The 26214-nt window shown below is 43.5% G+C and overlaps 3 protein-coding genes across 4 annotated transcripts; 1 reads left to right on the forward strand and 2 right to left on the reverse strand.

Annotated features, from left to right (window-relative positions):
• Positions 1 to 317: 317 nt before the first annotated feature.
• Positions 318 to 2831, reverse strand: LOC6730721 (protein sly1 homolog). Its single transcript, XM_016179150.3, has 5 exons — positions 2611 to 2831; positions 2377 to 2536; positions 1631 to 2319; positions 851 to 1560; positions 318 to 796 (listed from the first exon to the last, which is right to left on the reverse strand). Exons 1-5 carry the CDS (start codon positions 2636 to 2638, stop codon positions 464 to 466), a joined length of 1920 nt encoding a protein of 639 aa, XP_016023152.1. The 5' UTR covers positions 2639 to 2831; the 3' UTR covers positions 318 to 463.
• Positions 2832 to 3073: 242 nt separating this feature from the next.
• Positions 3074 to 11050, forward strand: LOC6730722 (out at first protein). 2 transcript variants are annotated; one of them, XM_039298560.2, is made up of 4 exons: positions 3074 to 3466; positions 5204 to 5317; positions 5400 to 5718; positions 11001 to 11050. In XM_039298560.2, exons 1-4 carry the CDS (start codon positions 3200 to 3202, stop codon positions 11033 to 11035), a joined length of 735 nt encoding a protein of 244 aa, XP_039154494.1. In that variant the 5' UTR covers positions 3074 to 3199; the 3' UTR covers positions 11036 to 11050. The 2 variants fall into 2 exon arrangements, with proteins under 2 accessions (XP_039154494.1, XP_002077890.3); XM_002077854.4 differs by lacking the exon at positions 11001 to 11050 and adding an exon at positions 6207 to 7828 and having other exon boundaries at positions 3077 to 3466.
• A 2492-nt stretch (positions 11051 to 13542) lies between these two features.
• LOC6730724 lies at positions 13543 to 14339 on the reverse strand. Its single transcript, XM_016179149.3, has 3 exons — positions 14136 to 14339; positions 13914 to 14081; positions 13543 to 13855 (listed from the first exon to the last, which is right to left on the reverse strand). Exons 1-3 carry the CDS (start codon positions 14277 to 14279, stop codon positions 13700 to 13702), a joined length of 468 nt encoding a protein of 155 aa, XP_016023153.2. The 5' UTR covers positions 14280 to 14339; the 3' UTR covers positions 13543 to 13699.
• Positions 14340 to 26214: the final 11875 nt, after the last annotated feature.

The following is a 26214-nucleotide window of genomic DNA, read 5'->3' on the forward strand; positions in this document are numbered from 1 at the left end:
GTCGCCCCATAATTGTGGCACCGCCGCCGATGGCAGCGGGCATCGGGATGGCTGGGCCATCATCGCCTCAGCCGTTGACTGGTTGTCTGTCAGCTGTCCATCAAAGCGTTGCCAAGTTGGTGTTAATGGGTGCCTAGAATGCGAGTGCCCCTGCCCGCCGCCCAGCTCCCATTCCAGCAGCTCCGGCACCAGCTCCCTGGGCTTGTTGTACACGAGGCTACGCATGTTTTTGCTTGTTGTCCTTCGGGGATTAAGCGTCAGGTTGGAGTAATTGCCGAGTGCTGAGCTCTGCCTCTGCCGTTGCGTTCGCTTGCTTCTCTTTTTTGCCTGGCATTTAATTTATTTTTGGATATGCTTAAAGTAAACGAAAGAAGTCACACAGACACCCATGCACATGCACATGCACATGCAACCAAAACCCGGTCCACTCCGCTCAGCAGCAATGGAATCGGAGCAGCCGCTCCTAACTTGTCGCCGTCGGCGACTGGATCTCGCCGCCCAAGGCGGAGAGCTCCTTGAGGAACTGCCTCGCGTTGGTCAGCGTGGAAGCGCCATAAATGATCCGCCGTTGCACATTGGACGTTTGCTTCTGTTTGATGAAGTCCACCAGGTTCTGGTACTCGATGTAGTTGCCTCCGCCGACCATGAACACCACGGCGTCCTGGAATGGAGCACGGTTTTTGGGCAGAACCTCGCCACCTTTGAGCAGCTTTGGATCCAGATAAAGATAGTCATCCGTCTCCGCATTGCTGCGGCACTCCATCACCTGCTCGGTGATCTTGGTCACCGGAAGATTCTGCAAGCAATTAAGATATAGAACTATAACTTGTATTAGGACGGAGAAACTCACATGTCGCTTGACCACCAGATTCTTGACGCCCTCCATCACGAAGGAGCTGCCCTGTGAGACGAGTTTAGTGAACATGGACACAGTCTTGGTGCCGCCACCCTCGTACTGAGTGGCTTGGCTGATGCTCGGCGAGCGGTTCATGATTCCCTTCCAGCGCTGCACGTACGCAAGGGCAGTTAGGTCACAACCGGCTGCCTGCAGCGCCTCCTTGAGCCGCTCCTGCTCCGATTCGGGTAACTGCTGGGCGCAGATAAAGTAGATGATATACAGGCGCAGCTTGTCCTCCGCCTGGCCAAACTCTCCATCTCGCAGTAGGTCCAGCAGCGGCCTGTCCAGTGTCTGCTTCGACATGACCTTCTCCTCGATCTCAAAAAACGAATCCAGTCGGCGAGCCTTAATGAAGTTCAGGATTGCAGTGGCGATCTTGGTGTGCATGTCGATCAGTCGCTTCTTCTCCATCAGTTGGGGCAGCGAATTGACGGCATTGGTGAGCCTGGCCGTGGTGTCGTTGACCAAAGAAAATGCAATGTCCGACTCGCCCTCGATACCCATCGATGTCTTCAAGCGCTTGATCTCCTCCTCGGAGTTCCGATAGGACTCCAGTTCCTCCTGGATGGCTTCGGCCACCGTGGGGAATGGACTGCCCTTGTGGGTCATCCAGAAGCGGTCGTTGCGGTCCAAGTCACATGCCTTGGGTTTCTTGCGGGCTCCTAAAGAATAGGAAAACGTAGTTGGTGAGTGTTAGTTATTCAGCCCCTTGATAAAAATAATTTTACTTGCCCGCACTAGCCGTCTCGTCCTCCACGTAGACAAGATTCAGTCCCAAGTCCAGAACATCGTGCACAAGCGCCTGGTACGACCAGGTGTGATGAAGCGGCGTGGCTAAATCCATGTTCCTGTCCAGCAGCAGGAGCACAGGTCTCTGAAAGCTGAACACTCCGCCGCCGGCTTGCGTGGCATCCATGTGGAACAAATTGGCACGTGCATCCCAAAGGTTCTCGCGCAGCTTCTTCTCCAGCTTGCGTGCCACCATTTCAGCGGCACTGTTCCGCGGACAGCGGATGATGGGCACATTGCCCAGGGTCACAAACAGGGCGAAGAGCGAGTCTACAATGGAGTCCATCAGGGCCTCCATCTCTTCATCGCGGGTGTTGGCCCGGTTGATGGCGTAGTATGAAAGCTGATCGCTTTGCTGGTGCTTTAGGATGAAGAAGTCATCCTCCAGACTGATGAAGTTCACATACTGGTCGTAAACGCGATGGATGTTGGCCACGCAGCCGGCATGCAGGGCTGCGGCGGCCAGATTCTCGATTTTGCTGCGCGTTATGGGAGCTAGGAAGTTCAAGTGGTACACATCGTACAGTCCGTTGGAGAAGTCCTGCTGGATCCTGTCCAGATTCTCGTCGGTGGGCAGACAGAAGTATATAGCCGGCACATCCGGAATGGAGTCGCGATCCGAGTGCAGTTGCCTGAAGGTAAATTAAAGCTTTAATTCCTGGATCCCTGGAGGATCTCGCACAACTTACACATGCAGGGTCACGCCCAATTCGCGCAGCTCCTTGATGGAAATAATGGGCGATATGATGTCCTGACCAACGCGATCGTAGATGAGGATCTTCCACACGGGCTCAGCAGCTAGGGCTTTCGGCTGCTGCGAGTTCAAATTAAGCATCTGCTTAATGGCATCTGCAATGATTAATAGGAAAACCCATTTATTAGCTTTTTCTTTCAAAGGAGTCATTGTTTTCAAAGTTTCTCACTGATTTGGCGCTCCCGTAGGGTCAGCATTATATGGTCGGTCTTTAGCCTGTCCTTCTGAGTTAGTTTCAGTGGATTTTCAACAATCTATGTCCCTTTTAGCAGCTGAAAAACATATTTTACAAAAAAACAACACGTCACAAGCGACGGCGAGGCAACGCGTTTTGGGGAATTTTAGTGCATAGTGCAGGCATCAGCTGTGCGGCTGGTGTGAACGTCTGCAGTGGAAATGCCAAGCAGAATATTTAAATACTAAATGAAAGTGAATGTAGTCTATTTAGTTCGTTATGAGTCGTTCCTAAGTTTTGAAAGATGCTTGATTGAATTTAAGTATAATGCTGTATATATGTGTGCCAGTGTAGTGCAGCTATATTGGTTTGGTATATATTCTACAATCGAAAGGCTTCGTAGGCTTCAGTTCGAGAAGGTTGGCAGCCCCCTTTGGGATTACCGCACGGTCACACCTGTCAGCTGATTTCGAAAAGTCACCTTCCAGTCAGTTCCCCTTTTTCAGCCAGTTATTTTTCGTTCGTCGACGCGAGTGGTTCGTTGTGCTTTCTTGTGCTTTTATTTAAAAATTGTCGCATCGCAATGATCTTGAAGGAGGAGCATCCACACCAGCGCATAGTAACTGCCGCAAATGCGGTAAAACAGGCGCAGGTCCGCTGGCGACTTGCACATCTTAAGGCACTCAGCCGCACTCGAACACCAGCGCACGGCAATTGCTGCGGTCGCGTCGTCAGTAAAAATCACTTTTTCAAGCACAGTCGCGCGTTTCTGTGGTTCCTGCTGTGCAACATAGTGATGAGCGCGGACTCATTCGCCCACTCCCAGCTGCTCATTAACGTCCAAAATCAGGTGCGAAATCACAAAACATGGCCTAAAACACTTAAATACCCACAACGCAAAACACAACACGCAACAACAAGAAACAGTGACGCTGGCAGCGCTGCCCATCTGATTTTCGAACATCTCATTTCGAAAATAAGCGCGCCAAAGCAAAACAAATTTAAAACGCGAGAGAATGAGAGAGCGAAAGAGAGGTGCTTAAGACAAATAAACAAATCCGCGAAAACAACAAATGGTTAAATATTAAAAAGATAGTAATTTAGTGACAGTAATGACAGCTATGACAGTCGAATTGTCAAGTTGACAAGTATATGTATCTGAAATTTGCCGAGTCATACTTTTGCTTTTAGAATTAACAGTGATGCCTTAGTTTAAATACAACACTTATTTAATAAGCAATGCTTAGTTCGTTGTTAAGAAGACGCAGTCCATGGATCCATCCAATAAGTGGCAAATTCAAAGGATTGCACACACGCATACACACCCACGCTGATTTGGTTTACCAATTTAGATTCGTGCATCACAGGTGCACAACAAATCATGTCTCCTATTGATTTATGCAAAATACAGGATTCTCCGAATGGAAACATGTTCTGTGAGCTTGTACTTCGCCAATATCTAATTAGTTGACCGTTAAGTAGGCCAGATAATCCATCGATGCCTGATGACCATAAAACAAAGCGCTATTCTACATGCTTGCAATGACATTATGTACATATATGCATGTACATACATATGTGCAGTTCAATGCCAGTATTGAAACTTTCACTTGGCTGTCGTTTCGTTTTTCCACTTTAATATTAGTTGGGTTTGTTTGACTGGCTCAATATTGACACTTTGCTTTCGGCTTTTCCATAAATTTTAGATTAGTTGGCCGAAAAAGCACTGGGCTTGAAATAAAGGCAGCCTCTCTCTTTCGCCTTCGCTATCTCACTTGCACACAGCGTGTTTTCGTACATCTTTGTTTACATGTGACATCCTTCATTGTTCTCTGCGCTCTGTCCCTGGCCCCAAAATGTCCTGATGGCTCTCTTCCTTCGCTCCTCCGTACTTCCTCCTCTCTTCTCACTTCTCTCGGTTATTCTTTGTTTACATGCGCCTTTGTGCAAACACACGGAAAACCCAGCAGCAACAAGAACAAAGCTGAAAACATATTTGTTGCAAGGGTCGAAGCTCGAAATACCCTCGGAAACTCAATTCTTAATCACACTAGTTCTAATATTTAATCAGTCGTCATTTTGTACCAGCTACTAAAAGACATCAGGATTAAGATATCCGTTTTCAGAACAGTGAAAGTAGTCTAGTCCAGGGTATCCTCACAACAACATCACCCACATCCAACAAATTTGCTCATGTACACGTGTAGAGGGCAAATAATGCTGCTGTTGTTGTTGAACTACATTTCCAGTTGTCGTGGGATGAGGAGTTGGCTCCTTCGCTCCCATCCTCATCCTTCCTTTTGCCAAACCCCATCCCACTCATCTTCGTTTCGTTTTCGTTGGCCCCCATGCTTGCTTTTTTCTATTTTTCAACTCTCTTGACTCTAATTTGGTTCATGGCCGCCCAGCTTCAGGAGCTGTCATAGTTAATTTAAGTCCTGACAACGTAAGGAACCCCTCTGCATCATCTCGTGACTGCCTTTGTGCCGTATTAATATTTTAGCTGGCTAGGGGAGGGATGCCGAGAATGTAATTTAACACTTGTTGCTCTCTAATCCGTTTCATTTCCTGTTTTTCATTTTTGCAGGGCGGCGAGGTGATCCAGGAGAGTATTACCTCCAACATTGCCGAGGACCTGATAACGCTGGAGTTTCAGAAGACCGACGGAACACTCATCACCCAGGTCATCGACTTTCGCAATGTGAGTGAAGGATCCGAGGCTCTGGAGAGCAAGGCGAGAGGCCCAATTGAAATTAAAACCCTCTTATCCATCTTCCCCGCAGGAGGTTCAAATCCTCAAGGCTCTGGTTCTCGGCGAGGAGGAGCGTGGCCAGAGCCAGTACCAGGTCATGTGTTTCGCCACCAAGTTCAACAAGGGCGACTTCATCTCCTCGGCGGCAATGGCCAAGCTGCGCCAGAAGAATCCGCACACCATCCGCACTCCCGAGGAGGACAAGGGCCGCGAGACCTTCACCATGAGCAGCTGGGTGCAGCTCAACCGCTCCTTGCCCATCACTAGACATCTGCAGGGACTCTGCGCCGAGGCCATGGACGCCACCTATGTCCGGGATGTGGACCTTAAAGCTTGGGCGGAGCTGCCAGGTGAGTGCTTCCTTGGGGATGGTCAGTGCGTGGAATTGGTAAATCTTTAAATGGAATGTTTTTTATTAAACAAGTTTCGACAATTCCATTTTTGGGATAATATTAAAACCGTTTGTGCTTCTGATTATTTAAAGTTCTATCTATAAAAAGTTATCGCGTGCGCTGCGCAATATGGTTCAGTTTTGCACAAACAAAATTAATAACACAAATCTATAAAAGCAGTACTTGCATACATGCAGTGCGGAAAAAGTTAAAGCATTCACTTCAGTTTTGCCTTTTAAAGAGTTACCAATTATTATTATTATTATTAAAACCAAAACACGTTAATCGAAAGTTAGGAAAGTTAGTGAGAGAAATCCGTCTGAAATCTTGGTAGATGGAAAACTTCGGTACAGATATCGACCAGTTTTGAGGGTATTTGCCAGTTTTAAACTTTTTGTTTACGCTTTTGTTTTGCTTTCCGTTCGTTGTACTCCGGCTCCCGGCAGGCTCCTCGATTTCCAGCCTGGAGGCCGCCACCGAGAAGTTCCCGGACACGCTCTCGACGCGCTGCAACGAGGTGAGCAGCCTGTGGGCGCCCTGCCTGTGCAACCTGGAGACCTGCATCGGCTGGTATCCCTGCGGGCTCAAGTACTGCAAGGGCAAGGGAGTCGCCGGAGCGGACTCGTCGGGCGCCCAGCAGCAGGCACAGCCGACGAATTATCGCTGCGGCATCAAGACCTGCCGCAAGTGCACACAGTTCACCTATTATGTGCGGCAGAAACAACAGTGCCTCTGGGATGAATGACGACGCGGCGAGCTGCAGCTGATGCAGATGCGCTGCGCCAGGCGTCGGAATGGGAGCGAGTTTGGGGATGATGCCAGAGCCACCTGCCCGGGTGGCGAAACAAGAACAGCTAGCACGACCGCGACAATAACTGGCGGGGGAGCTGGGGGAAGTGGGAAGGATACAACGGCAGCGACAACAACGACGACCAACAAATTACGCCAACTGCTTTTGTTGGTCCAGCAGCAGATGCCTTTTGCTCTGTGGAGTTTTCCGGTCCATCACATTTCCCAGTCCCGTCACCAGTCCCAGTCCCAACATAAGCCCAGCCGGCAGCAGCAGCAGCATCAGCATCATTCTCAGGTTGCCCCCACTCCGCATCACCAGTCATCACCATCAACACCATCATCAGTAAAACCACCATTATCATCATCAGCATCATCGTCGTCGTCGTCGTCGTCCGCAATGGCCGCCATCGTTGCGTGATAATGAACGCTTGAAAAACCCAACTTACACAATCCACTACACTACACGTCCAGGAAAAAAACGAATGCTGACACTTTTTCCGCTCACGATTCAAGGCGATTCTGGACGCGGACATTCGAATGCAAGCCACTGGGTGGAGGGTTTACTACAGCAAAAAAGGAGTAAAACGAAATAAATGTAAAAATGTGCTTCTGTATACTATGTATATATATGTATATTTAACGATGATTAGCTTTTAGCCAGCTTACGTTTTACGCTTATGCCGGATTTCGTTTTAGACCTAGATTAGGTGTCCTTATTCAATTTAATCCTAAGAGAGCTCGCTGAATTAAAGGTTAAGCACTTCTGAGACGTAGTCCTTTGCCATTTAATCCTTTCCTACAATTTGATCCTTTATCAAATGATTTACATTTTCTATGACATAGCTTTACAACCTAAAACTTATTGATTTACTTATAGTGCAGCACCTTTCTTGTAATTATCTATCACTCTTTAGATCTTTCTTAACTTTTTCCAAGGTATTTGAGAATTTATAGCAATTTTTCCTCCCAGCTTTCTTTGCCTGCTCACCTTTCAAGTCCACTTTCAATTTGTTTACTTTGCCCGTTCGCTCCATACTTTTCCATGCACATTGTGCGCAGCAATTTCGTTTCAATTACCCTTTTAGAGCGCTTTATGTTTCCTTTGTTTGCCTTTATCTCCACTTCACTTACCTTAACTGAAGCCTGATTAGATGTATTAAGATTGTTGGACACAATATCGCGTTGCACGCCCTCTCCACCCGTGTTGCGTTGAGCTCAAGAGTATTAAATAGGAATAGAAGTATAAATAAATTAAATGTGGCCTTAGCATATTTTACGAGCGGTAGAAAAAGGACATTAATTGAACTAAGGAATATGTATGTCAGGCGTTGGCAGAACTCGGAATTAATTGTGCTCATAATAGTTGTAATAGAAAAACCACAAGAATAAGATATATGGCCATTTGGGGGATGGTGAATGTAGATGGAGAATTCTACTAACCAAAACGACTGCCGCATAAAAAAAAAAATAAAAAGCTTTTGCATCTTACCACTCGAAAAAGGCTGTTTGAGATACCCCTTCCCGTTTCTTTCCTTCTAATCTTTCCCTTCAAATCTAATCCTTATAAACTAGACCGTAAACACGCCTGCCTTTTTGCCTTTGACTTGTAACCTTTTCCACTTTGTATTCGAAGCAAATGAAATACCTTACGATGGCAAAACCTTAAGCAAATTGATTGATACCAATAATAAACAATACCAAGAACAATAATCTATTGTATAAATTTCAAGAACCTAGTCTTCTTAGAGTGTTAGAATGGCATATTTTCCTAAAAGCGTACTACAAAAGAAATCAAACCAAAACCAGAAGTTGTAAACCAAAAGTTTCGACAACAAGAAAAACCAACGGTGATAATAATTTTTTCTACAATATAGGAAGACAGCTCCTTTGACTCACTGTATAAAATGTAATGGAAACGAAATTGATTAGTATTACTAAGCATTTAAAACTGGTAAGACTCGATGATCTGAATTGTGTAAAGAGCATTTGCCAATATTAACGATTAATCGACTAGTCCTAACTAAGAAATTGAAATTAATAATTAGTCTTAATACAAATGCTGACGAATTCTACGTTTTATAAAAAACCAGTAATGAAAAAAAACCCGACACCGACTTTTATTGTGATTGGAACTTCTGTTTCAGGCTTATTTGCATTGATTTCGACTGCATTCGATGGAAAGCCCAGTTTAGCAATGCATTTTCCTAATCATTGAAGGGCTCACGGAATAGCCAACCTCTCCATGCATTAAAATGCCCGGCATGCTGTGCGTTGTTTGCCCAGTCCTCACAGCTCCTCCGCCAGGAGCAGGATCCTTCCGCTGCGAGGACCCCATCCGCATCCGCATCCTGTCTGCAGTGCGGACTGCATGGAAGGAGCGGCTCGTCCTTGCCGCTGTCTTGAGCCAGTGGCAAATCCTTTATGCGATTTGTAATTCATGAGCAGAGCGCACAGATTCTTATCATTTATTTTACTGCGCAATCGGTATCGACGCGGCGCCGCCAGGAGGAGCACGCAGCCAACCGACATCTAGACAAACACTTTCAGCCAATAACTATATTCATGGCGTCGACTGTAGCCGACGATAGCTTAAGACGTGCGGAAACCAAATCGGCGTCGTAGAAAATTGAATTTGTTACGATTTCGCAGCAGCAGCTGCAGGAGGAGGAGGAGGAGTAGGAGTGCCAGTCGGAAATGGCGCAGGAGTCCTGCTCCAGGAGCTCCTCGAAACCCAATCCGATTCCCAATCCGATGGGGAGCACAAACGTATGTGCATGCCTAATGAGCCATGAAATGCCAGAGCCTGGATCCCTCTTGCCTGCGCCTTTTTTTTTCGGTGGGTGGATGGGTCATTTCCTGGTGGGTAATCAGCGACAGCTGGCTACTCGGAAAGCGCCATGGTGGCCTGGCGTGGGTCAGGGCCACCCGGTGACCTCGTCCCGACCCACGCCCCTTTAATTAAAGCATGCAGCTGCTGGCGTGTAAATCAAACAAAATCAACTCTCTTCGCAGGCTCTTAATTAAGTTTACACTCTCGGAATTCGATTTTCCCATCCATATTTTTGTTTTTCCCACTGGTCAGCCGCGCACCCAGCAAAATTGGCGGAATCAATAAGGTGAGGCACAAACAACATGAATATATAACTGGTGTAATAACCAAATAAGCTATTATTATATATATTAAATGAAGCGCAACATATATTTATATATTTATCTAGCTACTAAAACGCTACAACTTCCGCACTTGTTCAACTTTACTTTCCCAACTTTCCCATTGAAATCCTTCAAAAATCTGCGCTCTTGACATTTGCAATCGTCAGAGCTGGTTTGTCAGTGTTTGTTATCAGGCCCAGCGAAAGCAGCTTTCTCCGCCGACTTTCCCCGCGAAAAGTTCTCGAGTGCGAGTAGAAGTACATGGGCCTCCAATGCCCGTGTGTGAGTTTTTCCTATTGACTTTTCAGGTCAAAAGGCGGCTGTGCGCTTAATATTTGCATAACTACTTAAAGCGGCCCACACGAACACGGAATGTTGGGTACTTAGCATACATATGTACATACATATATCAGAAGGGCTCGAATCGGGGACTCGGTCGCTAGGCATTCGTGTGTTTATCTCTGCGTTAAATTAAAATCACTCATACGCCGTGTAATCATCGCAAATAGGCCCTCCAGAGTTCGCTTCTGCCGCAAAGTTCAAGGCGCACTTAAAGGGGGAGGGGATTGGGTGTAATAAACCCCCTCCAGAAACCCCACTAATTTGGCCGAGTCACGTAGGGCGGTGAAACAAAGGCAGCTGCAAAAGCCGACGACTTGCCAACTACTGTTGAAATGTAATTTTCACTTTTGCCAACTTGACAAACTGACGCACAGACTGACATTCCACCAGCCCCTTTGCCAGGGGCGTGGGCATGGGGTCAAAATGGGGGGATGGGCTCTCGGTTTACCCCCTGTCTTCGGCATAATTGAAAGTTTTAACAATTAGCGGGGGGATCGTCAAGAGTACAAAGTTTATGGCCAAACGACTGCGCCTAATGGTAGGCCATAATTATTGTTTGTGTGACCCTTGAATTGAACTCCATTTAATTGAAAATGGCTACATTAAGTTGAGGGTCTGCGTGCTGAAATCATGAAACTTTGGCTTGTCTTTCTGCTCAGTTTTTCACAAAATATTTTACTCCAAAATAAATTACATTTTCAAACGTACTGCTTAGGGTGTAAAGGGAAATTGTAGCTCCCAATTAAATACACTAGAATTAAAATTGACAAATTTATCGGTATTATTAACGAATGGTTTGGATTTTTTGAGATTTCATTGAGATTACTTAGCCAACAATTATAACCAAATTACGTCCAAAATGGAAATTGCATTAATAAAATGATTACTTTTCCGCTTGGCAAAGTCTGCTAATGTCCACATTTATTTCGACTAAAATCGATTTTATTTTCCAGAACACCTGCCGTATTCATTTGTAATTGTCATTTGATGACAGCTAATTGAATCGACCCAATTGGATGGCCCCAAGGCGGCTGGAATGTTTTTAGGGACCTTTTCCGGGTCCTTCGTCTTCGTCCTGTCATCATTATCGCTGCCATTATGCGTGTGGCTGGTGGGATCTGTTGGTCAGTCGTCCTCTGTGGAGCTCCCAAACTGCAGTGTACATAAATCAATGACAATCAAAATTCATTTCTTTGCCCTGATTTATTGCTTTTGTTTGATTTTTTCGGGGGGAGTGTTGGTGGCTGCCTTATCAGCAATGCATATTAATGTGAGTTATGTGTGTTCGTCGGAAAAGAAACAAAACAAAACTAAGCTCAGCTCAGCTCAGCTTCCTTTCTCCCATTTCCCCCCCCACCCCCGCACAAATATTAAGGATACGCAGGGAGCATCGGCATGTGCACGCCCTCTTCAGCTGAATGGCAACCTTTTCTCCGTTTTTATTTCTGATTTTTTGCTACTTTTTGGGTCGGGTTGGTTTATACCCAAATCCACGCCCCCGCACTGCTGCCAAATCATCAATCAAACGCGTGTGATTTGCTACAGTTCAAATTTCGCTCTCAGTTCAATCGTTCAGCCATTCAAGCAGAAATACAAATATTTGCTTTTTTCCAAAGTACAAAAGCAGCCCGAAGGAAGCGGAGCCGGGGGATACTGAGAGAAAAGTCAGTAGCCCAGGATTAACCATTGTAATCTGACTTCATATCCTTGAAAATAATATTTAAGTACTAGTAAATTGAACAATTGATCATTGCTGTTATGAATATCTTTCTTTTTATATAATGGCAGTGTTTCCCTATTTTTTCTAGTGTATTATGTGGTGGGGCAGGCGAGGACTTAGTTCTGTCCTTCCTGCCTGACTGACATGGCTTAAAAATCGAGGCCTCTCCTTCAGCTTTTGCCGTCAAGAGGCGGTAAAAAAGGGTAAGCCACTCTTCGCTCACAGGTAGCAGCTGTTACTCCCGCCCGCTTTTCTCAGTCCGGCTGCGCAGCGCCCCAGCTTTTCCATTTTCCGACTGCCTAATCTCCTGTGTGATGGGCTAGCAACCTGTTACATGATGCCCCGCCCACCCATCCGCTTTTCCCAGCCGAGGCCAACAAATGGCCTTCGTAATAAGGCGCTGTGAAATTATTTAGAAAATTTAGCTAGCCAAGGGCAGCACCTTTTGGGGGCTTTGGATGGGATTGGCTGGTCTGGGGGCACAAAGTAAAATGGAATTTGTTTTCATCTCGTAGAAAAAGTTTTGTGGCTGCAAAGTGGCAAGACCAAGAAAGCTTAAAAGGTTTAGCTGCTTATTATAATCTCCCAAATCATTTTCGGTTTACCCTAGCAGCTTTTATTCACTGTCTCGTGGGAAATTGATAAAAACCACTTTGATATACTTATGAAAACTTTTAAAAAGGAATTTTTTAAATATATTTAAAAGTTAAGTTTGAACATGCTTTATATTCCTTTGTTTAAAACATATATAGGTCATAAACGAAATGAATTTAATAGTTTTCCTAGACACTCCGTCCACCTACCCCACTGTGCGATCCACAATTAACTTTAGTTTCACTCCAAGGCGAATCCCGAGCTCCGTGGCACTTGAGCAGTTTCCGGCAGGAGTCCTAAGAAGCCAACTGGAATTGCAGGGCTTTTTGAATTGTTGCCAAAAACAATTTATGGCAGCACACTGTGTCGTTCAGAATTTTGCGCACAATTGAGAATTGTGCAATTGCATTTTGGCCGGCGGAAGACGTCGAGATAAGGGGGAAATGGTAGTCGCAGCTGCCGCTTAAGTTTTGCATATTTATTCGATAACGAAATAAGCGGCAGTTTAATTGTAAATAAGATGTGCAGCAGCTGGCGCTGCCACAATAATTAAAAACAATACGCCAGGAAATTATGCTTAAAAGTTTAATGTGCCGCGCTGGCAGCAGAAGATGTCCTGCGAGGCAGCAGCTGAAGGAAGCGGAAGGAAGCGGCAGGAAGCGCGCCAAGTCGAGACTACCAGACGCATAAATCTTGAAAGTGCTCACTTGGCTTCATTGCAACTGCTTTTCTCCAGCGTGCACTGGAAAAAAAAACCATAATAAGGTAATAAGATTACACAAGTCCTCAAAAGTATATCACCACATAGTTTGGTTATATTCGACTTCTGTGCTGTTACATTCAGACTTGTATTTCAATAGTTTAACAAACATTTAGATTTTCTTATTAGTAGTCTATTTTTCCATGTGGAGCTTCCCTCGTTGCCGAAGTCTCAAGTGCATTTGCTAATAACAAAGTCAAACAGGCGACAATGGTTAGCGTCTCGTTTATTGTGCCGCATCCTGAATCCTGCGTCCTGTATCCTGCGTCCTTGAGTGGCCACAAGTCGCCACTGGCGATTGTCGTGCAGTTCGGTGGCAAGTGTTGAAGGCATGTTAATTGCTAAGCGTAACACCAGCTACGGCAACAACTGTGCTACAACTGAACTCCGGCGCCAGCTTGACAAACAAAATCGTGGGGTAAAAATGGGCTAACAAGGGGCAAGGTGTGAGTCTTTTGCTCCACTTCTTCGCCAAACATTAAAGCCAAAGCACACAGCACAAAGTGGTGGAAAGCACTGAGAAAAATTATCCCTGAATAGCCCCTTTTACCATATAAATTCTTATTTAAAGCATCAGTTTAGAATAGAGAGCCATAGAATTTCACCTCGACTCTCTTAATGTCGTAAGCAATCCAAGTGGATTCGATCAAGTAATCTCCTTCAGGAAAGGGCAGCACTTCTGTCATCTGGAAATTCACAACACCGATCGGAAGTTTTTCCACGCGTATATCGCGCTGTAGAGGAGGAAATAGATCAGTGTGAAGTTCATTATGCTGAGATAGTGATACTTACGTTGTAGGGACACGTGTGATTGATATTAGAGTAGTCAACAACCATACGGTACCAAAAGTTAACAAATGCATTCGAACTGGGGTTTTTCAGGAATCTGCAGAAGTCCACTGTGACATTGTACATAAAGGGCCTATAGCCACTAAATCGCTTGAAGAAAGCAACATTCACCTGAAGTGCATACAATTTAATAGTTAGTTAGTTAGTGGTAAAATTGCTACTTACTTTTATTTTAGTCACTGGAGCTTGAAGTAGATTGCACTTAAGCGATAGATACTTATAGCTCCGATTTACCGACTTGAGATAGCAATATTCAAACTCGGTGAACTCCTTATCAAAACTTGTGCATTTAACATTGGTGAATTCCATTCTGGAAGCTATCTGCAAATTTATATCACTTAATTATTTAATATACACGATCTTTGGCACTAACCCCAGCTACTAAATATAACACAATCACTAACTGAAGAATTAAGCACTTTACGTTGGACATTTTAAGCCATCTAAAGTGAACTGAACAACATAATTCAAATAGTACATAGTTTTAATGTTAGATGATCGCTTTAAAAATTCCACGATTAGCCTTTCCAGTTGAATAGTTAAGGTAATTTGATGAATATCTAAAATCCAATTTAAGGCTTATGTTAGTATTGCAGTACATTTGCTGGTCATTAAAGTACGCGCTTGGATATGGATTGGAAACTCACTTTCACCCTGCTCACTTTCTCCCATATCCACTTTCCCTAACTAGGCCTTCAACGCTCGCGGAAGTATTTGTCGTGATATTTATCGCATAGGCCATTTCTCTTCGGGCGGAAAATTGTGAAAATTTAATTGAAAACACAGCCGGGCTCTGTGCCAAGAGTGGCCTACATGAACTCAATTCTTGTTAAAAAGAGCGCAGCTAGGGAAAACTGTGGAGGTTGCCAGTATCTCATCAAATATTAAAGTACATTTTTTGCATAATGTTGTTTTATTGATCTCGGTTTTTTGGCAACAGCTGGCACACAATCTGTTGGGAATATTAAACAAATAAACATGATGTGTTTAAAAACAGGTCATGGCTGACTCAAATGAATATTGTTATATTAATAAGCAGACTGAATACAGAAACACAAAGGGAGTGCACTTTGAAAATAATTGGATTTATTTTAATTACTTAGCATGCTTTAATTAAATGCTTCAAAGGTTTTCCAACGCTAAGGGAATATATACGAGTATCTGTAATCAGAGAAATATTTGTTGTCTTTTTATGTGTACGAAACCAATATATTATTGCCCTCTGTTTTGGGCTCAAACTGAAATTTCATTTGCCAAACATATCTGGATGAGAAATTAAATTTGTAGTTTTTCTAAAAGGTTTTTGGGCCCTTTTTTGTGCTCTCTTTTTTTACTCACTCTTGTTTATGGACTCTTGCCGTGTTTATTTCATTTCAATTTTTATTTTACACTTTCGCGCCGCATCGCCACTCTCTTTGGTGTAAATTTTTTATAACCCAACTGGAGTTCCATTTGAAAATCACAGCTGAAATGCAGTATCAAATAATGAATTCCACGGGTGGAATTAAATCGAGCGGCAAAGTCCATGAAAAAATCTATTAAAAGCCCGAAACATTTAATACCAGCTTTAAGGCATATAACTTTTTAATTAAAAAGAAGAGTCGGCGAGAAAAAAAAAACCGAGCCTCGTAAAAATCTCGAGCACATAATCCTTTTTAAGCGGCAGCAGAAGGGCAAATAAAGAATCACGAACATTTCGGCATCCGCAAATTAATTTGTTTACTTAGGCTGCTGCTTCTGCGGCTGAAAATATTTGCTGACAGTTTCGAAAAAGCCTTTTTCAACCCTTTTCAAGGTGTGTATAAAAATGTGCATTTTTTTCTAGGCTTAAAGTAAAATCGCTTACGAGATGCGAATTCGAAGAATTTTGGTTCACCAAATGTACTCATTAATACAAAGTCGCGCTTAAACATTGCGGTTAAATTGCAGGCACTTTTTGTAGCATACTTTCGGGGGCCGCGCTTTTAATGCTGAGGCTAAGCATAAAACCATTTACAAGCACTTAGTTTGCATATAACCTCAGCACAAATGGACGGTGATGGTGAGGGGGTGGTGTGGTAAGGGGGGTGGCGGACGCATTTGCATGTGAAATATGCATGAGTTGCCCATCTCCCATCTGTCTGTGTGTGCAAATAAACATAAATGTGGGGGAAAAAACGCTGAAATTGCAAATGACAAGTTTTGCACTAAGCAGCAGCGCAAATACACAGTGGGCAGTGGGGTGAAAGTGGGCGGGAAAAGTGGAAAAGCGGTGGGGAAATGCTGAGGGTTCTGGCTTGTTACATTGACACACTTACTGCATGATGAAGCAAAATGAGTGACAAACTGACTGCGCGATGTTGTAAGCTGCTTATTAAGCAAGGCGAAGATGAGGATTGCACCGCGCTGCGACCCAAAAAACAACAAAAAACAACAACAGTGCTCCAAAAAACATATACATACGAATATACACACAAGTATAAATGAGCCTGCAAAAGCGGCCAACTTAAGGTAAATAAATGGGTTACTTTCGCTGGGGCCGCTCTCGTTCGAGACCCAAATCAATGTCAACGAGTGCTCCCCTTTGGGATCCATCTTCTGCTCGGTGAAAAATTAACAACAAAATGGTTTGTCAATCGAAAAATGTCCATTACCTTAAAGCATTGCAGCAGAAAGGAATCGGATTAAATAATTATATATATAAATATACATATTTAAATCCATTCTGTGCCATCATACACATTTAATTGGTGCTTAAAATAAACGGATTTCTAATACCTATTTAGTTGCTCAGTCGAAATATTAGCTTCTTTTTTTTCAGTGCACCTTTCCACCAGCACGTGCCTTTTCGTGATGAAGTTGCCCGAGCTGGGAGTTAAAAAACAGGAGATGGGATGCCTTTGAGACTGGGTTAAAAGCCGAAAAACTTGGCGCACGCAAAAAGGTTTAGACGCACCGCCGAGATTTCTTTTGGCCAGGGAAAACAAAACTTTTTACATTGCTTCAATAAATAACAAAATGGCACGCAAAACGACTTTAAAGAAAAATGGTAGGATGTAGCTGAAAAAAATAATATTTAATTCAAGAGAAAATTACTTTTAGTTCAAAAATGTATTACCTTTAAGTTTGATTTTATCATTTCCTTAAATTAGGTTCAATAAAGGATTCAAAAAGCACGTAACAATGGAAAGCAATGAAAGCTCTGGAAAATGCACTACAATTTTCACAAAGCCCTTTCATTAGGGGCAAATAAAAAGGAAAACACTCGCTTTGCTCGCTGACATGAAAATGCGAGCGTTGTGTTCCATTAATTTGCCAACAACAATACGAAAAGGAGGAAAAAGAGCATCGGGACCAAGAACTCACTGATTTTCATGCCTGCCTGCAGCCATTATTGCTGTTATCCTTAGCCAGGATGCTGTTGCTTTGACGGATTTATCAAGCATGGCTTTCTAAGCACTCTGAAAACGTGACGCCAAATATTACTCATACGCAGCGTATGACGAGCGGAAAGGCTTACCGCGACTCTTAAGCCTTTTGTACGATTGGTTTACATCGAGCTTAGTGTTACTGATACAGCTATTCTGCCAAAGGCTATCCAATTTCCCTTTTATTTTAAAAGTCTCTTTAAGGTTACCAAATGTACTCAAATATTCCGGGCGACTTTATATTCGGTAGCTTGCACTGGAGCGAACAACTTAATACTTTACGTCTTGCGTGAATGGGGGCAAAAGTGCATTTTGACATCTTCATGCGCTTCGGTGATCTCGAACCGAAAAAGTTAATGGAAACGCATTTTCGATGCGGGTCTCTCTGGGTGTGTGTGAGTGTGTTATTGTGTGTGTGAGGATTTGTAGCTCTATTTTGCAGGCGCCTGTCAGTGGAACAAAAGGATTCGGCTTTCGGCTTCAAGTGCTCGATAGCTTTGTGCAGGTGAGTGCGCCGAATAAGGGGATAACTCACGTTCGGTTTACTTTTACCGCCTGCTTTATTCAGGCCAGCTGGCATTGTTTTCCCGGCTAATTGGTAGAACTCCGGCCGATATCGATTTTGGATATGGCCCCAAATCGCTTGCAATCTTTTTATTTCTGCTATTGCCTTTGTAATATCTGCAGCTGCTGCATCTGGCAAATATGTATGCCGCATGCCGGACTCGCTTGGGGTTTTTGCATTTTGAATTTCGACATTTTTTGTTCCAGCCTCTGCCGATTTGAGCACACATGGGCTTCCAGAGCAGCCCAAAGCATCGAATTTAATTAAAATTTTGGTTTATGCCCTTGCACCAGAATCGTTGGCAGTGAAATTGGCACTGAAACGTCGATGTAGCAATCAAATAAATTAAATGCGTATAATGCAAAACCTATTTCTAAACACATCAATTGCAAAAACCAATCAAATATGTGATATTTATGTTTTTCAAAATGCTTTTATTATAATTTAATAATAAAGAATGTTATCTAAACTGCTTAAAATGAAGAATCACTAGATTTCCCTGTCTTTTAAGCGCCGAGGCTGTAATCACTTGGTAATTGCTCCCGTGTGCGAACAGGTGTACTTCAGGTGTCGCGTTCGCAACTTCGCGATGTTGCACATTAATCTCGACTTATGGAATCTCTTTCATATTTAACTCGCTCTCGGGGGGTTGGAAATGCCACGCCTCCGGGGCGTGAAAATGTTACACATTAAAACCTTTTTTTATGTATTTGTGCTTCAAAAGTCGTAAAACCGAGTTTTATGAATGCGATTAAGCCCGTGAACTGCAGAAGAGCATATTTCTCCTTCGCCGGACTGGATTCCATGCCCATTCCCATGCCCACCTCCCTCCATTTAACTGTCTCATTTTGCCGGCTTGGGTCGTCCTACTTTGCTGTTGTGCCCGGAATTTGTCATTTTTAATGACTGTGAAAAGAATGCGTTCGTAATTACATGGCAGGAACGAAAAACTTTCAGCGACGTATTTATGTGTGTGCGGCACTGGCATTCCTCTGTATCATAAATTATTTTACTTATTATACTCTTTTGGATTATGGGGCGGTTTTCTGGGTTATTTCGGTGGAGATAAGTAAACGGAAACGACAAAGAAATACATTTTATAAGGAGCTTGTGTCGTTTCGAAATGGATCTGCTTATGCGGCTGAGGTTTTTAACTCTGGTAAGGATAAGTCGTGCGTATTGAATGTTTAAAACATGCTCAAAAAGGTAAGGTAATTATAAATGAATCATCAGCCGACTGTCTGATTTTGGCTGTACATAAGTTTCGAGCATAACTAAGTGGCACGAAGCAACTTGAGCTGGCCATCTACCCACCCGCAGATCTCAGCCATTGTTCCCCCACTTAAATCCGCATCCAACTTGGCCGCCGCCTTCCGCCCGCCTGCCTTCGTCCTGCATCCGCATCCTTGTTGGTGGCGCTCTCTTCCTGTCTTCCAGACCCTTTCTTCGTCCTGGCCACCACCCAATGCCCACCTCCTGCGGTTCTGCGTCCTTTTTCCACCACTGGCGTCGCTTTCTTTTTATTTGTCGTTGCATTCGCACTTAAGTGATTTTGACACTTGTCCTACTTTCCATGCGTTGATTTTTTGTGTCAGCAGAACAAACGCCGCCCCTCGAAACTCTATAGAGGAATACTTCCTGACGAAGTTGTTCACCTTTCAATAATGCCGTGACAGACGGCGACGGATGTGCCATGGAGCCATGGAGTCTGGAGGAGAGCTGGAGTAACCCAACTTTTTGCACCACTCATTTCCACTATTTTCCACTCGTTTTTACACCGAAAGAAGTGCATTTCCACTTCAGAACGATTCAATAAATGATTATTTTATAATTGCTTTCAATTCAAATAAATGGGTTTTGACACTATTTTAGAGGATGCCAAAACCAGTAATAGATTTAAGATATGTTGAGCTATTTTAGGGGCGTTTTCTTTCAGTGCAGCTCATTCGCGTACGCCTTTAGTACTTGCCTTCGTTAGTTGTAGTTGTAGTTGCAGTGGCAGTTGTTGTGGTTCCAGTTGTCATCATTCCGTTCATAATACTCAACGTCATCAGCGTCTTTTGGCTTTGCACTGCGATGATGGGCGACAGGCAACTGAAGTGCACTTTTGCGGATTTGCCTGATGATTTGTCGCTGTGTGGACCCCCTCCAGCACCAACACTTCGCCACTTTCCGTCCTTCCTGGGCTTCTCCAACTGGCTTTCTGACTGCTTGTCAGCCTGTTCTTCTGTCTCCTGGCTTTTTGCCCGTTTGTCTTAGCCCCACTTCACATGCACATCGTTGGTTTTCCGGCTGAGAGTTTGCTTTTTAGCTTTAACTTGACTTTACATGGTGGCTTCTGCGAAGGAGTCACTGTACAGTGAAGCCTGCTCTTGTTTGTCTGTGCAACTGAAGGTGATATTCTGATACTATTTTCATTAGAATTACGGTGAATCAGAGCAATGCATTTTAATTGTTCATAACCAACTAAAGTCACCACTCCCTTGAAGCTTTATTCTTTCTAACTTCCCAAATGGAGGATTCCATTCAATCGATTCTTGCAGAGAATAAAAAGTTTGTATTGGAAATTAATGACATCACTTAAACTTATTAGTTGCAACGTCTCCTACGCTTTCCCCACATAAAGTAATAGCGAAACTTGGCCAGATTAAATCATTTCCTGCCCTAACCCATCCGCACATAACACAGAAAGACCAAAACTTTTCATCACCCAAAGTTTTGACAAGAATTTCGTCTTCCTTTTCTTTTCGGTGTGTGTGTGTGTTTTTTTTTCACCCGCTGTCAAAGTATATTTTACAGCTCTCTAAGCCTCACGCACACAGAGGCGGAACCACAGACACACACCCACACACCACCGAAGTCACTTTGGCATTAAAAACTAATTTTATTTCTAATTAATTTTGACGTCTCGTCGTTTGCGGTTAAATATTCGGGCACGCGAGCAGCGACTTTGTGCCATTGTGCTGCGGGTTGTGGGTTGTGGGGCGAAGTCATTAAAAAAGTTGCCAAAAGACTGGCTGAGCACAACTTTCGGCACGTTCATAGTAGAAAGCAGGTGGTGGGTGGTGGTCTGATCCTGATGAGCAAGGGGATGAGAGGGCTCCTTGTGTATTTAGTTGTCAGCCTCAGCTTCGGCGGTGGTGCACATTTTAAATGCCTCAAATGAAATTAACAAAGAAAAAGACGTAAAATGTCACCGCAGCAGGTGTGTACACACACATCTTATATCTGCCACAGACAGCGACCATACACACTATGTGTAGATACACACATGTACTCACATATCCTGGGCGGTTCACTCGGTGTCAGTGCCAAGGAGACGGCATAAGCCCACAGTATCGCGGGGCTCTTGGTTAAAATTTAAATTAAGTTGGCTCTTTCAAGATGTGCAGAGAAGGCATGGTGTCTGAAAGCAGTAAGGTGCTTACATCTTGGCTACCGGTTTGGTATTGAAAAGAAGATTGTGGGTGTGCCTTTCATTTCAGACTTTATTTAAAAATATATTTAAATAACTTAAACAATGAGCCACCCAAACCAGCCAATGCCCTCAAAACTCTCATCTTTTGAAGGGCTTTATTACGTGGCCCTCGTTTGCAGGCCAGAGTAAGCCATCGTTCGCAGCTCTTTCAGCTAACCGATCATTGTTACGTCCATTGCGGCCACTGCGGCGTATACGCAATATATTTTTCGGGTTTTATTTGGCACTGGTCATATAGAACAATGTATGTATGCGCATGCAAATAGTGTGGGTATATGGGTGTGGCACAAACGCCGCCCCCGCCCCGCGGCTCTTGAATTGTAAACAATATTGTCAACAAAATGCCCCCAAAAACACACACACAACCGCGCACATAAAGCGCTATATTCCACCATCACATGGTGGTATATACAGACAAGCAAATAAAAGCTGCACTGCCGCGTTGTTCGTTTTATTTGGCTTTGCCAAAAGGTTTAGCAATGGCAGTGGAATGTTTGATATGAGCCGCCAGAAGGGGGAATGAAATAAGAAACCGCTCAGAGATTATAGACCTGTAGGTTACTTCATAGTATAGAAAATTGACCTTCTACCAGTACTTTTCTTATATTTTCTGATAGATTGCTTCTGTGTTTATATCGCTCTTTTTGGAGTACTCATTAATTTGCTGTTCATTTAAATAAAATGGCCGATGCTATCTGTTTCCCATTGTGGACTTTCATTGTGCCTTTAGGGCTGTTTTGACCTCTGTATGTCCAGGGTGTCAAAACAAAGTGACGTTGGCGGGGAGGAAAAAAAACGGTGGGTCATTTGCCAAAGCGCTCAGTGTCAAAGTTTATTCGTTCACGCGTGTCTGCTTGTGTGGATTGTAGGCCCTTTTATGGCTTTATTAAAACTAATAAACAATGGCACCGGCCAACACCTCCTTTCACCGAGCTCCATCGATTTCTGGCCCAGGCGGAAAGCGGCTTTCACTTTTGGTCTTGCCTTCTTTTTCCATCCGATTTGGCCGATTGTCGCAGTTAATGTCTCCGTAGTGGCCGCGTTTTTGCGCAATTAACGCGGGTAATCCCGTGGCACGGCTCGGTTTAAATGCATTTATTTACTTAAACCGTGTAAACAATTGATCAATGCGCTGCCGTTGCATTTTGTGAGTGAATAAACACGCTGACGCCCGCCGCCTGAAATATTCAATTAAAAGTTGTTAAACGAAACAATTACAGAGCGAAAAACAAAAGCGCATGTTCACGTCTCCGCATATCGAGTGCAAATGGAACAATGTCAACAGTGGTGGGGCACATCCACCCAAAAGGACCTCCCAGCGGAAGTCCTGGCACCACAAACCACGCGGCAATGGACCCACAGCACAGTAAACCACATGAAGTTTTTCCGCAGCCTTTCTTTTAAATCACAAGAACTGGCTTAATTCAAATTCCTTATACAGAATTTTTAAAACTGCAAGAAGGGGATATCTTATAGAATGCCATAAGTCGTTATAATCTCCTTCCTTATCATTTCAAAGGCTAATACATGATTTCGAATTCAATTATTCCTTTATAAGTAATTTTAAGTCACTTAGGGACTATTTTCCTCCACTGTTCTATTTTTTGCCGAGATGCGATGCACTTAATTGTGCCGCAAAGTGAGTTATTTCTGAAAAATGATGAATGAATGCCTCTGATTCGGTTTTTGTTTTTACTGCAGTTACTGCGCTCCTGTTGTTGCTCCTGCGGTCTGTTTGGCAGCTCGTAAGTTGGCTTTAATTCGATTGCCTGCTATAGAAAATTAAGAATGCAAAAATTAATTAACACCCTGGAGAGAGCATTCAAACGGAAAGTGCATAAAATCAACAATAAAGTTCGGGCAGTCCAGCGGGAATTGTGAGGGCGTGACACCGTTTAGAGTCTAAAAATGGCTTAAATGCAAGGCAATATTTTGGTGGTTGGCGGCTCTCTCGAGCTTTTCATAGCTTGTGCCGGCTTCATTAGCTATTCCAAAGTTGGCTGTATATCAGGCGAAAGATTCATCTTAATATCCGTCGACTTTTCGAGGCTTCAGGCTGCAGGATGCACCCGTCGTGGCCATAATGTTTGCTCTGCCTCCTCAGCTTTTTTGGGGCGCAAACTTATGCCGCACATTATGAGACTGCCGTTGAGCGTCGTCGCCGGCACATAAATTAATGAAAATTTATTTATGCCCCGAAAAGTGTAGAGCAAACAATGGAGCCAGCCCGAAGTCCCCAAAGGAGTTGGGGGTAAATGCTTTTCAGTTTCCAGTGCATTAAGCAATGAAGGCAACGACGCCACCAAAGGTTGCATATATCACTCCAGAAAAATGTGTGCGCCAGTTCTTCTATGAGCAACTGTCATGCAACGTGGCGAATGCGGGGCAGGAATTCCAACTAAAAAATCAATTTGTTAAGCTTCAAATGGGAATTTTTCGCTAGAAGGGCCACCGCCCCCCTCGCCGCTTAGATAATATGCTTTTGTGTCGGGTGGAAATATTTGCCAGGATAACAAGCAAGGTGTTCCGTGTCGGATCCTTCCTTGCAGCTGAACAAAATGACTTTTCGTGCTGCTTGCCAAATGGTCAACATTACATTTCCTATCTCTTCTTCGCCCGCCGCCGCTCTTCTTCTTCTTTTTGCATGCAGTTTCCGTTTCCGTTTGGCTTAGTTGGGTGCCCATCCTGTCGCTTTCGACTCACCCGCTTTGCATGTTGTCACGCTGTTCGTGTCCTGCACTCCAAATGCACTTATCATGCAGAAGGACGGCGCGGGAGTTTGTTCACTTTGCTGGCGCAGTTTGTACATGTTTTGTCGAAAATGTCAACAAAATCCAGGCATTAATACCATATTTAGACGGAAGCCCATAAGCCCTTCGTTCGCATTCTGTTTTCCTTTTTATGTCCCTGCTGCCACATCATCAATTACACATTTTACAACTGCTCTGTGAGTTCTGTGTCTTTTGCGACCCATTCCCATGGGGGGTCACTGGCAGCAGAGACATAAATCAAACATTTCCCACGTTGCGAAACAATTTCCGACTCAAGACTCCCACTTTTCGTGTCTATCTTCTGGCTGGGTTTTATTTATGGCATCCGCCAAAACACAAACTGAAGCACAGACAGACATTTGATAAATGTATAGACAATATGACTTCAGTTAGAAAATTCACAATTGCTTTTAACTTGATACATTCTGGCAATTGTTGTTGCTGCTGCTGCTGCTGCCTGTTTGGCGCATTGTATTGCATTTTGATTTGTGGTTTATAAGCCTTTGTTTGGCCCATAAATTCGGCTTATTTCGCATGCCATTCTTGTTGCTGGTTTTGTTTCCCAATTGAATGAAAGCTTTAATACGAGTTGCACAATTGCATTCATGACGTATGCGTATTATTCAAAAAACAGCATTCTTCAACTCCTATTGAGCGCACTCCGATTTTGTTTGATGAATTTCATTACTAGTTTAATAGCAATTTCGTTGCCTTTGCTGCTTCTAATAATGGAATATTCAGCTCAATAAAAATATATGAATACTAAAGACAAATAATTATATTTATGGTCTAAGCAATAAAGTACTATAGCCACTCAGTACTATAGATTTTATCAGGTTCCATTAAGGTCTGAAATCATGTTAAACTATCTAGTCTTATTTACTTGTTTCTTTAACATATAACTTATTTTGTCTGTGCTGGAAAACTTTCGTCTTCTTAACACAAGTTCGTGCCACCTTTTTAGGAACTTTCCACTCCTTTCATTATGGCAGCCAGAAACCGTGAGAAGCAACTGGCAGCAGACGGAAAGTGGAACAAAAATTTCATTTGCTGCGCAACATTTCATTTAATTCATTTCTTGATTATTTCCATTATTGGTCACATTTTACGATTGTTGTTTTGTCTGCAAAAAGGCCCCTCTTTTTGAAAGGACCTCTTGGCATTTGCGGCATGCAGCCAAATTTAATATGCCCCTCGCTAAGTCCTCACTTTATTTACCCGACTTCCGCCCGTTGATGTTTTCTTTATGGCGGCATTTTATGTATTTATTTTCGGGGGATTGAAAGGGTTTTGGCCTCGCACGTAACTTCGCCAGATGTCCAATCTTGAGTGCCTAAATTATTTATTAGCCATCTTTTGCGACAGCTTACGACCTTATGAAATATTATATTCTTTGTGCCCAGCCAGCAATAACAAATGAAACATATGGCCCGGCAGGCGGCCAGTTTAGTGGGTCAGCTCATAAATTATTTGTCAGCTTGTGTGACCCACAGGTCGGGCATAAATCCAATCAAATTGACAGCAAGTCAACGCTGACAGGATCTACATACTCATTAGGCACTCTGAAATGCGCCTAACCAGGGAAAATGTATTCAATTTGGACGTTTTCGTTAAAATACGTGTATTTTAGACACACGGAAAATATGAAAATATATTTTAATTGGTGAAAAATCATTAAAAATGTGTGTTTGCCGTTAAAAAACTAATGAAATTGGAGAGAATTTGCCTTCTAGAGCGCAAATCGTTGCCTTTGGAATGACTCAGGGCTATTTGAAAGTGCACACTTTCATTTAAATAACCATGAGCTTTTTGACATCAATTCCACCGGCACTTAAATTATTCATTTTCATTATTGTTTGCCATTTGCCCAATTAAATTGGCCACAAGCAGACTTTATGTTTATTCATAATTTATACATTGGATTTCACAATATTAAATGAAAACCACTTGACTGCGTTGGTCGAAAGTCTAAATTGTATACGGCTGATTGGCCTGAATAGAGCTCAATGATCATCGGTGAAAT

This window comes from Drosophila simulans, chromosome 2L, assembly GCF_016746395.2.
Source record: "Drosophila simulans strain w501 chromosome 2L, Prin_Dsim_3.1, whole genome shotgun sequence".
NCBI lineage: Eukaryota > Metazoa > Arthropoda > Insecta > Diptera > Drosophilidae > Drosophila > Drosophila simulans.